The 16171-nt window shown below is 38.7% G+C and overlaps 1 protein-coding gene across 6 annotated transcripts in view; it reads right to left on the bottom strand.

Moving 5' to 3' along the window:
- The window catches only part of kazna (kazrin, periplakin interacting protein a), a 181347-nt gene that overhangs the window by 23095 nt on the left and 142081 nt on the right, over positions 1–16171 (bottom strand). For all 6 annotated transcript variants that reach the window (XM_005732983.2, XM_013910815.1, XM_005732985.2 and 3 more), the window contains one exon: positions 6308–6499. In XM_005732983.2, the coding sequence (XP_005733040.2) occupies positions 6308–6499 (192 nt within the window). The remainder of the gene's footprint in view (positions 1–6307; positions 6500–16171) is intronic.

The following is a 16171-nucleotide window of genomic DNA, read 5'->3' as shown; positions in this document are numbered from 1 at the left end:
GGGAGATAAAGGAAGAGACCGCAGAGAGGAAAATGAAGAATAACTGGAGTGCAAATGCACTGAAAAGTAGCGTTCACCTCTTCTTTATTTCGTATTCATAGGCACAAGAAAATCTGCATGCAATTTAGCCTCAAACCATCTGAACCGAGGTAGGAGTGGCAACATAGCTTCAGTGATCCATTCCCAAAGTAAACAGGTATTATCTCAAGTGGCAAAGAGCAAAGGAAGGAACGATCCATCTCTTTCACGCTACTTCATCACTTCAGCCGCTTGCTTCTTCATCCAAAACAAAACCACACTAAAACAAAGAAGAACTAAAAAACTAAAAAAAAATAGGAAAAAAAAAAGACAAAGCTTCTCTGCTTCACAATAATTGTTGGTAGCACTTCAATAAAAAAAAACCCAGGGCTCTCATTCTTCTGGGAAAAGCACTCTGCAGGAGCATCTGGTGGGATCCTCACAATATGCCAGCCTTGTGAAAACTGAGGGAAATCAAATAGAGTCAACATCTCGGCTCCAATCAATTGGCAGCATACGGAAATTGCTGTAATTAATGAGGTATTCTTAAGAACATTTGGCCTATCTTCTTTTTTTATGATCAGACTCTCTAAAACAACTATTTCCAAGTCCGTCAAGTCTTTTTTTTTAGTGTTGTTACAAACCCTTTGAATAAAAGTAAAAAGAAAAGAGGAACTTTTTTTTCATACATATAAACATTTTTATTTCCTTGCACCTAGCATAGAAGAGACTTGTAAATAATTGCTGATGTGATCATTGGAAAAAGCCAATACCTGACAGAAGACAACATTTTAAAAGTGGGCCCCCTTGCCCACGATTAACACTTGAGTTACACCTAAGTACTTTAAATCTACCAAATTCCAAGATGTAAAGGAAGGCATCAAAGTCAAGCACACATTGATTACTAATGGACTCAGTATCTTTAAAAAAAAAAAGCGCTTGTTCAGTTGCTTAAAAGCCTGATTTAAAAGAAACTGAGAAAAAAAATGATTGCGTGCCTCTATTTGGACAATTCATTGAATTTAAGACCTTTAGCTCTGGGTGGGTTCTCATGCCAACAATGATTCTGACCATTCAGAGCTGCTACTGTTTAAAAACGTGTGCCTTCATGCACTGCATAATAAGATCCAGAGCTTTTTTGCAGTAGTTTTTCAGGCAGAGATGAGATGTACTCTACACACATAATGAAAACTGAAATTACTTGTACATTAGTAATCCTCCATGTATAGAATTCTGCAAAAGTCTTGAGTCACCCCTCATTAATTTTAATATTTCCTCAGAAACTGGAAATACTGAAACATGGGCAATCATATGTGGAAATATACTCATTACTGAGTTGATGTTTGGAACTTTGATTTCTGGGGAGTTTGAGTTTGTTGGAGGTGTGGTCTTAAACTTTTGATCAGCTGTAAAACAGCCTGTTTCAGTTTACTCGCTGTTTTCAATAAATTGCATGCTCAAAAGAATGTTATGTCTCACTTCCATTTCTTCTTGTTGCATGTTGGAGCTCTACTTGGAACCTTGTTAAGATCCAACCATGCAAAATATGATTTTTCCCATTTTTCCAAGTGGTCATAAACCTTTGATTGGGACTGTAGTATGCAAGGAAAAAGCAGAGTTTGTACAATTATAATGAGCTTGAAAGTTGAGATTTTGTATAATTATCTTTATTCTTAAGCACAGTCTGAACCCTCTAAGCCAAACCTTCTTGTAATTCTTTTTAAGTAGTCTTCAGGAATCGTTCTCCAGGTTTCTTGAAGGACATTCAAAGCTCTTCTTTGGAGTTTATTGCCTTTTTCTCTAGGTCTGGACTCTGGGGAGGCCAATCCATGACTGATAGTGTCAGTCTATAGTGTCAGTCTTTTCCTTCATCAGGATGGCTTCTTGACATGCATCCTTTCGGGTCCTGTGTAAGGCCTTTGCTGGATGTTTTCATATTTTCTATGGTCATGACTTCAGATGTTCTTCTGTTGTAGATATTGTTTTTTAAAATCCTGCCACTGCAGTCTGAAGAAAAAACTTTGAAAGACCTTCAAAGCATAATTTTTTCTGATAATTCTCTGTTTCTTTCCTTTTAGAAATATTTTGTCTATTTTCTTATTACTAATTTTCTGTTCATGCTTTCTCATAACGGTATCAGCCTATTAAGATATTAATACACACAAAAACATCGTCATCAGTGTGATCCAGTACCATGTGCCAACATTGGCAGCAAGAAACTTGAATGCATTGCGAAGCAGAAGTTGGAAAAGGAACAAAAACAACAAAAGAAGGATGAAAGATGTGTTTCTACTTTCTACTTAGAAACAACTGTAAATATTGCTGAGGCCAGAGCCAGCATTCACTAGCTGCTACCCACCCCAAGCCAACAGCACAAAAAGAAAAAGCTAGGAAATGCAGTTGCTGGCCTTTCACAGCTGTCTTCAGAAATTATACGTTTGGAGTGTGCAGTAGTCTCAGTGCATGAAGATTGAGAGTGACAACTGCAGACTTACAAAAGAGCTGAAACGAACTTCTGCTGTAAAGACCAGGCCAGTGGGAAAATAACAATAACATGTAAACAGTTTTGCTTCGTTTACATGTGAATGCAAATCTCATTCAATTTTCACGTCAATGTTATTTATATTGTGCCAAATCACAACAACAGCTGACTTAAGGAGCTTTATATTGTAAAAAGCAAAGACCCTACAATAATAGAGAGAAAACCCCACAGTCACACTACCCTGTATGAGCAAGCTATTGGCGACAGTGGGAAAGAAAAACTCCTGTGGCAGAACCAGGCTCTGGGAGGGACAGCCAGTTGAGGTTGAGGGGAGGAAGATGGGACAAAAGACACGCTGTGGAAGAGCTACAGATAAATAATAACTTGCATTTAAATGCATAGTAATTGAAAACAGGTGGCCCAGCATCCTAGGCCTATTGCAGCGTAACTATGGGGGGATTCAGGGTCACCTGATTTATCCCTACCTATAATCTTTATCAAAAAGAAAAAGCTTAATCTAAACAGTAGAAATCCAAACCCAATTCAAGTAGAAAGAGTGGCTGAGGGTCATCTAACTGACCAAGAGCTCTGACTGAATATCAGCTTGTCCTTCTGTTCCTCATAGGAAATGCCTTCCAGAGGGGGAGGGAAAGCACAAAATGAAAAATAGCAACAGGAATGACTTCATACTCAAGTTCACAGTCACTTCAATTCGCCTGGTGAACTTACCCCAGCAGAACGAAACCTGAATATGACAACACCCAATTTCCTCTTGTCCTCCCACATACCCCAGCTTAATTGTAGACTAGATCCACCCCGCTTAACGTTTCTGGCCCTCGTAAGCCAACCAAAGTCCGCTTTTATAAAGCTTTCATTAGCTGCCGATTACCGTCAGTGCCTGCTGGGGCTGGTAGGCTTTGGCCTTCATTAACAGGCCTGAGTCATACAAATGACTGTATGAGCCTGTGTGCACTATGTTCAGACAGCCAACATCCCGCTGAAGAAGAGATAAGTATTTATTTGATGTGTGCTCTATTCTACTCTGCCCCAGCCCATTTTGTTTTCGTTCAATTCTTCCAAAAAGCGTAGGCTGCAAGTGTCAAGTGAAATGTCGCAGCAACAAAATCCCCTGACAGCATGTCATGCTTTTGTCTGATACCAAATGGTAGTTTTTGTGTTCTGCCTCATTCCATGGGCGATAATTCTTTGAAAAAAATAATTCACTGCCACACTGATGACATCTCTGCTTGATGCCCTGCAATCCACTCTAAACTGCCTGGCAATGTTCATTTCTTTACTAACTGCAGACTCTCTGAGAAAGCAGCATGTAAGCAAAGACAGGTAGCAAATTAAAGGAAAAAAAAAAAAGAAGACGTCTGCCCGCACTGCAAATCAGTACCAAGTTGTCAGTGACCACCTTCATTATGTGATGAAGCACATCCTTCCTAATGAGAACATTTTTTTCCAGGATGTAACGCCTTTGTTCACAGGACATAATGGGTCAATGAATGGTTTGACAACGATGATCATCTTTTGACCAACATGTTCAACAGCGCTCTACTTGGACCATCAAAGCACCACATTACACAATGTCTTAGAAGGCTGGTGGGTCCATCCCTCCAGCAGTGTCCTAAAGGCTTGGACAATCAATACCAAGACACCAGTACGCTGTTTTGATGGCACACGCTGGCCCAATGCTTTAAAACTTTATTTTGTCACTGGTGTGCATATTCCCAATTCAATCCTAGATAAAAAGTTAAAAAGGCTTATTTTATTTAATGACCTGCCCTCACGTTTTAGTTAGATATATGACCAAGCCAAAAACGAGACTTCAGGGAGATGAAAGATCTATGTGAAGCTAGCTATTACAGACACCTTAGTAACGTTATTTATTTTAAAATCACCTTCTTGAATCTTCTACATTATGTTGAGCTGTATTTGTGTCATGCTGCACAGTTGGAGAAGAGCAGCTCGATTTGCCAAAAGCGTGGAGAGCTTTTTCTTTTTCCTTTTAAAATAGTCCAAGCATCTGCGTCTCCTCTCACCCCGAGATATAACTCCATCTCTCTAGCATAACACATGCTAATGGACCATAATGCAACTAATGGGCTGCATCAACCACACTAATACAGACACTTATGTTAACATTATGATGAATAGAAAAGAAAAGCCCGATGGAGCAAAAGGCTGCACAGGTTTTGTCTCAGCAGGAGCGGGAGCAGCAAACAAGAGATTTAAAGCAACAGGATACTAAATTGAATGCTTTGACCAAGGAAGAGGGAAATGTGCCACTTTTTTTAAAAAATTGTGTTGTGTTGTTTCCCCCAACAGGACACATTTACCTGAACCTACACTTGTTCTGCTTTTTTTTTTTCAGGAGTAGCGGTGAGGAAAGGACCCAAATGTAGAATATCAACGACAAAAAAAACAATTCCAAAAGGATGATCAGAGTCCAAAGAAACACACACACACTACCGAAAATACAAAGCAACAAAAGAGAAAAAAAAAAAGATCCACAAAAAAGGTTAATCACAGGACCGCAAACAGAGAGGCGACGCACAGGACTATATGTACACAGAGCACTAATTAGGGAACAGGACACAGACGAGGGCGAAACAGAGGAGGAAGCAATTAGCAGGTGAAAACACTCAGGGAATCAGGGAAAGAAACAGACAGGAAGTAAAAAGTACGACAAGCACACTAAGAAAAGTAATTAGCAAAACAAACTGCGAGGTGAAGACACAAACACAGAGGGATCAAAGACAGGGGAGCACTGGAAAAAGTTAAATATTCAAATTACAACAGGAACCAAAAGACTTATATTACAATATTACAGAAACTCAGTGATACTTATTGACTAATACACACATGAGAACATTCTTATCCTGCACAAAAAACAAGTGCATATGCAAAGCTACCATTCGGTTTATGAAATATGCACACCGGCATATTTTCTTCTTTCCACTGTGCACATGTTAATAAATCAGAATCAGTTCAAACCAAGAGGCTTGTGCAATCTCCTTACAATCAGCCATCTGCATTACTGTCCAGCCCCCATTTTTCTATATAAGGAAACATGTTTATATCCACGTGAAGCTGAGCAAGTGGTGATGAGAGATGTTGTAAGAGAAAAGCCTGCACTGGACTTTAAAAACTGATACAATCGTGTACAATGAGGAAGCCAAAACAGGCTTTTTAAAGAGTCTCCATAGGAATGATGAAAAAAAGTGAAAATGCGTTCAGGCTGACATAACAGAGGTTCTGAATATTGCTTCCCCTGTGCTTCTAAAAAGTGAAACATGTGAAAAACAAGTTTGCTCATTGAAGCTGACATGTAAAAAAGACTACATGAAGAAGAAGAAGACGGGTAGAGCACATAATCTGTCAGCCCGAGATGAAAACTTCTGTGGAATAGTGCCATGAAATCAGACTGTAAGTGATGATGTCCATGTTCCAATTTTTAATGAAAAACAAGATCAATTTAAAGGTTAAGACCTACACTTTTCCATTTAGTATTTTGTTTTCTTTCACCCTTCTTTTGTTCGTAGAAATATAATTTAATTGTTCTTGTAGGCAAAAGCTTATCATTAGATAAAACGGTCAGGAGGTGCTTGTCTTCACACAGTGAGCAAACTCCTGGGCTAAATGTTACCTACCTGTATTATTAAAACTGGTTGCTACTACCGATCAGAAAATGTTGTAAAGAAATCGAATTAATACCAAGAACTTTCCACATTTCTTCTTAAATAAAAAAAAGTCTGTGTTTTAAACAGCACACACAGTTTCTTGTTTCCTGACAGTCCTTACCTTGCAGAGCCTCCTTGGCTCGATCCAGCTCCTGTTCCTTCTGCGCCAGCTGCACACGGAGTTCAGTGGCAGAGAGCACGTCAGCCGAGCAACCTCCCTGGGTCTCCTCCAGGTCCTTATTCAACATGTCCTTCATCTGCCGCAGCAGGTGCACCTCTTCCTGGAGCTGGGCCACCTCTTCACGCAGCAGAACTGCAATTTGCAGAAAAGGAAGAGAGCTTTACCACAACGTTGCCCAAATTAGTGCAATTGTGAATCGCTGCACAGTTTTAACAGTGAATATGCATTTAAGCCAAAATAAAAGTGTTACTTCAGCAGAGAGAGAAGGGTCACATGCTTGCTGGAATTGGGTCTCATACTGGTGCATCGGCTTTGAACAGCTACATGACTGCAGAAATTGTTGTGTGTGAAATGCTAAACTGATTTAACATCACCACGGGAGGCTGCGGTTTTATTTGTTATTGAGATAACTGCAGAGCCAAATTACTGACAGTAATAAGCATCACAGAGATAGGTGCGGTCCATCAGATGAGTAGAGACAAGGCACTGATTGTGTAATGAAATTTGTCTTTGAAGTCGTCTGTTGAACCTTCTCTGTGTTGACAGGATTGACGAGTAAAGGCGGGAGGAGTACTCATTTAATATTCATTGAATGGTGCTTTAAAGTACTCCTCCCTGTCGTTGTGACAAAGACGAAAAACGACAAAATGAAAAACAACAGCACAGACTATTGTTTTTTGTTTTTTTGTTGTTTTTTTCCCTCGCAATTTGACTCGGGGTAAAAAATTTTTAAAGTGCTTTCAAAGCACCAGCAGCAGTGAGAGGATTTCGCTCCCTTTTAAAACAAGCCACAACAGACAAATGTCACACTTCAATTTTTCACATTAAAACGAAAAAATAAAATCCAAAATTGTGATTCTTGGCACACTGAACGCGGGTGTCTAGGTGGAGCATATGGAGCGTCATTTATAGTCGGATGAGTAGAGTCATTCTGCTTAATTTCATGCATCCTCGGGGCAAAGGGGGAGGGTGGGGGTGAGGGGAACTGCTTTACCCCATCTCGTGCAGTTCCAGTACCAAGTGCCATGCATAAATCACACTTCATACTCTGAGACTCCAGCTCCAACTCACACTGAAAAAATAAAATCTGAGATGAATGGGACAACTAAGGATGACAAATGTCCTCTGTATTTCCTGGTCATTGTTGCACATTTGAACCAAGAATTTCAAAGATGTAATAAGTGATGCTTTTCTAAATTTAAACAGCATTACAAAAAAAAGAGAAAAAAGAACTGCATTCAGTCAAGGTTAGGATTTCTGGTCATGTAAAATTTGAACGTGGAGAAGATGATTGCAAGTCCCTTAATCAGAACCTAATCAGAAGTTTCCATGTGGAAGCGAGGCAACTGTCTGTTATCTAAAGAACGTGCTTCTATAATCTTGTTACAGACAATAGCTCTAAGTCACTAGATGCACAGTAACAGCACTCTGCACAATGTGCTTTTAAACTGTCTTTTTTTAAGGCATTTAGGCCTGTTTGTCATAGCATTTTATATTGTTTTAAAGCATTTTAAATTCTCATGGTATTTTCATCTCTTAAGTAGACTGTTTTATACTTTATGTACTTAAATTAATTGAGCATGTGTGCGGTGCGACTTTCTTTCATTCAACTTCAAACCCTGTTTGGACCGGATCAATTAAATTAGGTGGTATATTATATATACTATATATATATATATGTACCTATGTTTGAAATTACAGAAGTGATTGCTTGAGAGACAACAAATTTTGTTATATGTGTCACATCCACGGACAGTAACATTATTACAAACACAATGCAATGCCTCCAAATAAAACCATACTGCGTTTAAATGCTGCCATAGTGATTCCTGACATCAATTATTTCTTTTCATTTACTTTTTTGTGATTAATGCATTCCATCCATCCATTCGCTTCCGCTTATCCTTTTCAAGGTTGCTGGTGTTAAACTGCATCATCCCCTTCTGCACCCATACCTATGACTGATTTCTTACATAAGGACACTAGAGACCTTCAAGACTACAATAAACTATGACAACAAACCATAAGAGAGGATATGTAAGCCTTGCTCCGATACATTTTCGCGCAGCATGGATCACTTTAGGTCCCATCTTGCCTCCCCTGAAACTACAATTAGTCCCACTGCTTTGCCCGTATGACATTTACCTGCTTCCCAGGCCTTTTGACTCCATTAATTTGATCACTGGCAAAATGTAAAGTGGCTGAGGATAAGTGCTGCCCGCTAAATAACGAAAATGAAATGTAAAAGGGGTTATTAGGAGAAGGGTCGAGAGAGAAACGTTGGCGAGTGGAGTGTCATTACACAGAGGTATACTTAATGGACCTGATAATAGAACCACATTTTACGGAGCAACTCAAGCAGCAACACCCTTATTGGCAATCCGAGAACTGTCCCGTTCTGGAAACAGCCGAGCGCAAGATACAGTTCATGAGTTTTTAAAAATCCTATAATAGCCACAGACTCAGTTTAATTTCTTATTCATTAAGTTTGCATGTATTGATTGTGCAAAGGCAGCAACACAAGGAGTTCTATATAATGGGCAAGTATATTGAAATTGTGTGTTCAGTCTCCAATAACCAACCCATAAATACAGATCAACATTCTAATGATCTAATTCAATCATAGTTATACATTATAGATGGCATCTGAGGATTAATATAGTTTATATGTATTTTTTGCTTTTAATTAATTTTTTTTTTTTAATTGGGAATTTTTTTTTTCTTCTTCAAATTGGAAAAAAAAAGTGTTTTAAACAGATGTTATGGAACAACATTGTAATGTAGGCATAAACAAGATGTTTAATATGAGGTATAGCCTCTTCTGGACATGATGCAAGCAGTCACCCATCTGTGTATGGACTGAACAAGTATCCAGATCTGCTGTTGCTCAATTGCTCAACAACAGATTTGAGTGCAGCCTGCAGCTGCAGTGCAGTAGTCATTGATGGTGGCATCTGATGATCACGTCGACCCAGGATTTCCCCGGCACGTTCAATTGGAGACATACTGGGACTAAATCCTAGCCAAGGAAGTCTGGATATACTCCTAGTTTAGAAATGTCTGTGCTACTCTGGCAGCAAGAAGGGTCCATGTTGGAGCACCTCATAACCATTCAACTCAGAGATAGCCCTCTTATGGACATAGAAGGCTGGGGCTACAGTTCATATAGGCATATAGGCAAGTTGTGCATACACTGTTTTTTGTGTTCAGTAAACAAATCACTAGTTTTCTAAGAGATTACAATGATTTACTGAGAAGCAAAGACTGAAAAAAATATTTCTCGACATAAAACTTATTTCTTTTCTTCCCAGCGCAACATGGAGCTTACACAAATATAGAACAATATAGCTCTCACTCTGACTTTATGAGGTTAAAAACATGTATAGACGTGTGCACTGTATTCGAGCATTCACAATTCCCTATCTTACGCTTAGAGTTGTCATGCTCTAAATTTACACCGTTAGGTTTTAATTTCTATTTTTAAGCAATGTGTTTTTAATGTATTATGTAAAATATTCACCTATACATATGAATACCTTTTGCTTGCCTTACTGAAATCCATGACTGGAATTATTTTCTGTGTGTCCATTATAAAAAACAAACTACCGTATAAGCACGTGCAATCCTGCAGTACTTTGAGTTTACAGCTACATTTTTTTATGTTAGTTAAAATATAATTTGTTGCATATACTATGCTTAGCAAGAAGTAGGTAGTGTTGAGTGGTTTACACAGGTATAAATGAGAAAGACTTTGAGTCTACATTCTACTGCTAATTTGAATTTGGTGAGTTAATAAATCATCATGACATTAAAAAAATACAACAATGGTTACCACCAAAAGGGCGCTTAACATAAAGAGCGTAACAGATATGTTATTGTCTAACCCTGCACTCTGGAGGCAAGCTCAGTGTGGAGTGGAGCACTCCAGATATGACAGGGTTTGAGTGTGGGGGGCAGGATGTGGTGGGGCGAAGACTATCACCTATTTTTCAGTGTCCACATAGCCTCTAGGTTAGCAAAAGGGATCAGGGTAGCGCCGCATTACAATGACAGAGTGGGAGCTTCCTGATAAGTCGTATCTTTTCTGCTCACCACTTCAGGACCCCATACAGCTCTAGGTCCTGCCTGGAAGAGGCGCCAACTTCTATCTCAGGGAAAATGTGATGCCCACAATTTACAGTGTTTATGTATGTGTACATTTAAATTATTGGGGTATTTTAATAAATACTTTTTAATAAAACTTTAGTAACTTTTTTTATATTGTACAAATACATTTGAAAATACTGCATACTTAATTTCTTGAAGTGATTTCAGTGGGCAAATGAAGTGCTTTAAAAAGCATTTAATATGATTTATAGATTGTTTAATAGAAAAGAAATAGCTATTTTTCTTATACAGCTTATTAAAAAAATGTGACCCTCAGCAAGTCCACAGCATTGTGGAGTATAGTGACCCTGAATCAGAAACAACATGATTACGGGTCTGGGGTTTTCAAATCATGTCAATTACATCATCCCACTTAGCAGCATTCACAGTCACATGAAGATATCGCGCACAAAGCTCCACTGCCACACAACTGTCAACAAAAACCTTCTGGCCTTAATTACTTCTCTTCTCAAGCAGGAACAAAGACATACAAACTAAAAACAATGATTCTGTCAGTATGTAGGAGTGTAAGCACAAAAACAGTTTGGCAACACAGAGTTGTTTATTTGAGTTTGGATTGGCGTGACTGTTCCCATCACTGTGACGAAGGACAGCCTCCTGAGATCGACTAAATTGGCTGTTGAGTATCTAATCAGAACGCTGCCCTGCTGACAGTTGATGTGCAACAGGAGTGGAAAGGGAAGGCTGATGAAGAACTGTAATCAGAGTTTGCTGTGTGGGTTTTTTATGTATATTACCAGAGGAAATTTTTAGAACACCCCAATTCTTCCAGTTCTTATTGAATTTCAGTTCGAGTCCAATGAATAGCTTGAAATGGTACAAAGGTAAGTGGGGGATTGCCAGAGGTTAAAAAAAAGGTAAGGTTACACAAATCTTTAAAAAAAATGTACATTTCATAATTATTCAAAGAGGCAGTTTTCAGGGAACAAGAAATGCATTAACAACTTAAGCTGTTCTGCAGCAACGCAGGTTGATCAAGTCTTATGTTATTTATTTCTTATTAAAGTACCACACACATGCAGACAAGACTAGAGGTGCAATTTACACATTTTCAATGAAGGATCATCTGCACGGCCGCCTGGTGATCACATTGTTCATTAACAGGCAGAATTACACACTCCTTATATCCATTCCAATCATAACCTCAGAACTAGATGGGATGAGATGATGTATATATATCAGTGGTGGCCGTCGGTTACCTCTAACTGGGATTTTACTCTCTTGCTAATTTGCACACATACAGCTAGGGGTCGTAGTTGTTGTTATTATACTACTATTATACTACAACAAATTGGAGAATACTAGAGTGGCAGTGCAGAGCCCACATACCCCCTCTAATAACATAATCTACATCTCTTTGACCCTTAAAGACCCTCTCATATTTGCAGATGCAAAAAATGTAAAATGCAATCAAATTTTTTTTCTCTTTATTTTCTTTTTCCCCCAATTACAGTTAACATCTAAGCCTAACATACCAGATGTATGACACATTTTATTTTTCCTTTTACATTATTTCCATCTGTTTTCTGTCGCTTGACTTTGTGACCCTACATCTGGGTGACTGATTACTTCTTTATGAATAAAACTGTAAAACTGTAACTGTAATCTAAATGCTGAGTCAAATAGGGCATAGAAGACAAGTGGTGATAACGAGATTACGCAAACCAGTTTTGATTGCACCAACACTGAACAAGGGGAATTTGCGGCTTGTCAGATCATAAATTATATGGCACCCTCAGTTCAGACACATAGAGAAAGAAACTAATTTTGAAACAGTAAACGTAATACATAACTACTCACTTCACCAAACAGCCACCGTTACTACGTAAGTGCTGTTTAACCAGCATTATAAAGGTTGCTTCTTCCAAACTACATGTTAGCATGGTTGTTACTTCACTGCCATTTCAATTTAGAGCTAAACACACACACAAACACACAAAAGCACGCATGCACACACACAGGCAAACACCAGTGACCACTTGCAGGTTGTAACAAGATATGAACATTTATCTACTCCTTGAGAGGAATTTGCAAACCTGACCAACAGTTATTTACTCAACATTATCATTCAGCTGGACTGACTGATTTGCGTTTCTGGCAAGCTGATAACTGTACTGCAACATTTACTCCTCTGTTTTCCCTCTTTTTTTCTTCCTTTGTTCCAACCAGAATATCCTGGAGGACACATCTGCTTCTATAGCTGTACTCCACTATGTTTAGCGTCTGGTGTTTTAGAGCTTTTTGCTGAAAACGGTTTCCTTCAGTGGCTGAAGGTGTGTTTTTTTCCTTTTCTCCTTTAAAGCTGCCAAGCTGTTCACCCACAGATCAAACTTACATTTTTTATTCAGAGTGGTCTACAAACGCTAAGGGTCATGAACAGGAACCATTTATCTCTGGTTTGAGTTCTTAAGTGGGGCACAAACCCTGCAAGCTTTGAGGCCTCTTGGCATTTGGCAGTCAAAAGCTAGGAACATGGAATGTCTAGTTTGCACCCAATCATGGTTTGCAAACATAATCCATTTGAGACTCAAGTGACAGACGGAACAACTGAAATAGGTCATTGGTCAAACCAGCAGTAAAGCTGTGGAGAGCAAGACTATGGACAAGTGGTCTGAAAAGAAAAGCTGTTTATGGCCTTTGAAACAGACCAGAAAATCTCTGCATAGCCTTTTATAGTTCAACAGACACTCAAATGAAGCACTCAAACTCACTGCTGTTTACACTAAGACAATGAAAATAAAAAGATCTGAAAACTATGGGCTTCATCAGTCTAATAACAGAGTAAGTAATACTGTAAATTATTAGGTTTTCATGTAATCATATGAGTCTGTTCAGCTGAACTTTAACTTCATAGTAAATAAATCCTCTGATAATAGAACTAAAGTAGCATCCCTGGGAGAGTTACCACATTTTACATCATTCTAAATCATGCTAAATCAAAATTAAAAATACAATTTTGAACATTACGTTTTACAGCAGAATAACCAAGAGGAACATGTAAGTAAATATCAGTTATGACAGCTCTTAAATGTTCTTCTTGCCCTGTACTGGGGTTGTTTACCCTCCCTGATATTTTGAATATGTTTCAGTCTCTGGACTTGCAATTGTATTGAGCCTACAGCTGAGCTGTTTATAGCTTGTGTTTGTCTAAATGCTCGTGTTTCTCACCCCACGGGGCATCTCCTTACTTTTCTGATATGATCTATACAAACATATCCCTAGGTGCAATAAAACTGAATTATACATTTATAGAACTCACTGGATTAACACACTGATGCAATCTGCTTTTGCACAGGTTTATCTGCCAGTTGTTAGTCAGCTTAAACTCACAAAAAAGAAAAGCTTTAACCTCCTGAGACACTTCACCCTTATATAGGGATACAACATTTAGACTTATCTGCACTTCATACATTCATTCTGGTCAATAAAGCAATTTGTTGCCTTCTTAAACACTGGTGACTTTATTTTAAAAATTAGTTTCTGTTAAACAATGGTGCTTAGTTTTCACACTTATCAGGTCCAACTAATCCTAAATAGCTGGAGACTTAAAAACATGCAGCTAAACATGCGCTCAAGTCTCAGAAGGATACATTGCAGGAAACTATAAAGTGCCGAGAACCGTTTAGTTTAATGGTTTTTGCAACGCAGCATTTACTGAATTCTTTAAAGAAGACAAATGTACAAAGCTGGATTTTAAGACCAAAATCCTTTTTCACTGGCACATTCACAATTTTCCTAGTAAAAGCATTAACTTGGGATTTTTTTTCTTCATGTTTTCCGTCTCTACCTAGAAATAGTCAAAATTGTAAACAGAAATTCTTTAAATAGTAACAGTTTAAAGTGTATCTCTGACTTAAGCTTTATGCAACTGTGAAGAGCCATAGGGATTAGACCGGGGCTAATGACGACTGATCTTTGTCTCTCACTCGAATGGTGAAGGAATATGTGCATTTATTGACCTCCCTCCATCTCTGCAGTCGTTGTGTTCAGACTCCCTGAACGTACTCGCCTCTAGTTATTGTGATTCATTGAAACAGTAAATAAAATCTCCATCCCCAGCCGCTGATGGAAATGACTGCTAAAGTGTGTGCATTTGCATAAAAGCAGCAATGCATCAGCTGGCGTTCAGCTGGTCCCACTGAATTATGAATTTGATCAGTGTCATTTCCTATTTATGTGATTTAAGCAAAATGTCTCAAGCCGTCTTCCTAAATAATGCGGCAGCCTAGGTGTGACAGGTTTGGTATGGTGGAAAACAATCATAAAACACCAAAACTTCTCTGGGGATACAAAATCCATCATCCTTTCTTCATGAATGGTGAAAAAAAGAAAATGAAAATTGGAGTAGAACAGAGACCCTCTGAAAATTGAATTAGTCTTGAACTCTATTATTTTTCTGGGCCTACAAGAACTATTTAGCCACTGCGCTAAGTAGATCTCCTTCCACAGGAACACACCGTGTTTCCCAGGGGATTACTGTTGATGATTATATGTCAATACAAGGCCATCTCCATCTTTCTCTGTCTCCTTTCTTTGTATCATCGGCTTACTCTCCTTTCCTGTGTTCTTCTTCCATGCTGCAGTTCCCATTTCTCTCACTTGCGCCAAAACTGCAAGCCTCACAAAATAAAGTTGAAAAAAGGGTCCAGCAATCTGTCAGAGAGTCCTGTGGCCACGAGGCAGCTGAGATTGGACCTGGCTGAAACAGCAATGGAGGTTGAAAATTGATAGGGAATGACAGTAAGTGTCTAGAGGGGGGTAATTTTTAGATTGGTTTTCCCTCTTTAGAGTGAATGGGAGAAAAAGACAAGGTGGGGTTCGGTTTTTTTTGCCTGATACTGGAGACAAAATCAATTAATGGGCCAATTGTTCCCATAGAATTCTCATTCAGCCAGCTTGCAGACTGAGGACATACAGACCCCCGGTACAGCACAGAAGATGGTGTCGTTACTGTGACAGGCAGCTTTACTCCAGCACACATAGAACATAATGGCTCCAACTTATTGTGTGCAGAGAACCATGTATAAATATTGGACCAGGAACACTTAGAATGGAAATTCTAGATCGAATGTTTATTTGATATTAACTATGTAACTGAGCACATTATTATTATGCCACTTTGATTTCTCCAATATGTCTCATTTCCCAAGTCCAGTCATAGTGCAACATAATCGTATCCTTTTAAACCCTTTGAACATGCCATACTGTATGACAGGAAAATGCTGTAAAGTGCCAGTAAGCCTAGATGAAAAGGTATATGTGTAGTTTGGAAGCATAGCATACTTTATCACAGGACTAAGGGAACAACCCAAATAAGGAATGTGTTAAATAAGAAAAGGAATGAAAGAGCAGCTGGGGTCAAGAATGTGACGGAAGGCAACAGCCCACATCCTCTTATTTGTTCGCGCTTGGCAGCTAAGCTATAGCCTATGCTTGAATAATTGCATTCAAACAAACGCTCTCTAAAATCCATTCAGAGATGCTTTGCTGGGTTAAAAGCTTAAACCTTCTTTTGAATAGATTTAAAAACAAATACATTTACGATAATGCAATTAAGGGGGCTTTTTTCTGCAGGTTATAAAACTCATTCTTTTGTATCTAACTGATGCACACAACTATGTGCATTGTGAGCACCAT

The sequence above is a fragment of the Pundamilia nyererei genome, unplaced genomic scaffold, assembly GCF_000239375.1.
Source record: "Pundamilia nyererei isolate P.nyererei 1_Seehausen unplaced genomic scaffold, PunNye1.0 scaffold00049, whole genome shotgun sequence".
In the NCBI taxonomy this organism is placed as follows: domain Eukaryota; kingdom Metazoa; phylum Chordata; class Actinopteri; order Cichliformes; family Cichlidae; genus Pundamilia; species Pundamilia nyererei.
Note: the sequence above shows the minus strand (reverse complement) of the source record. Positions and strands in the feature narration are given on the sequence as shown.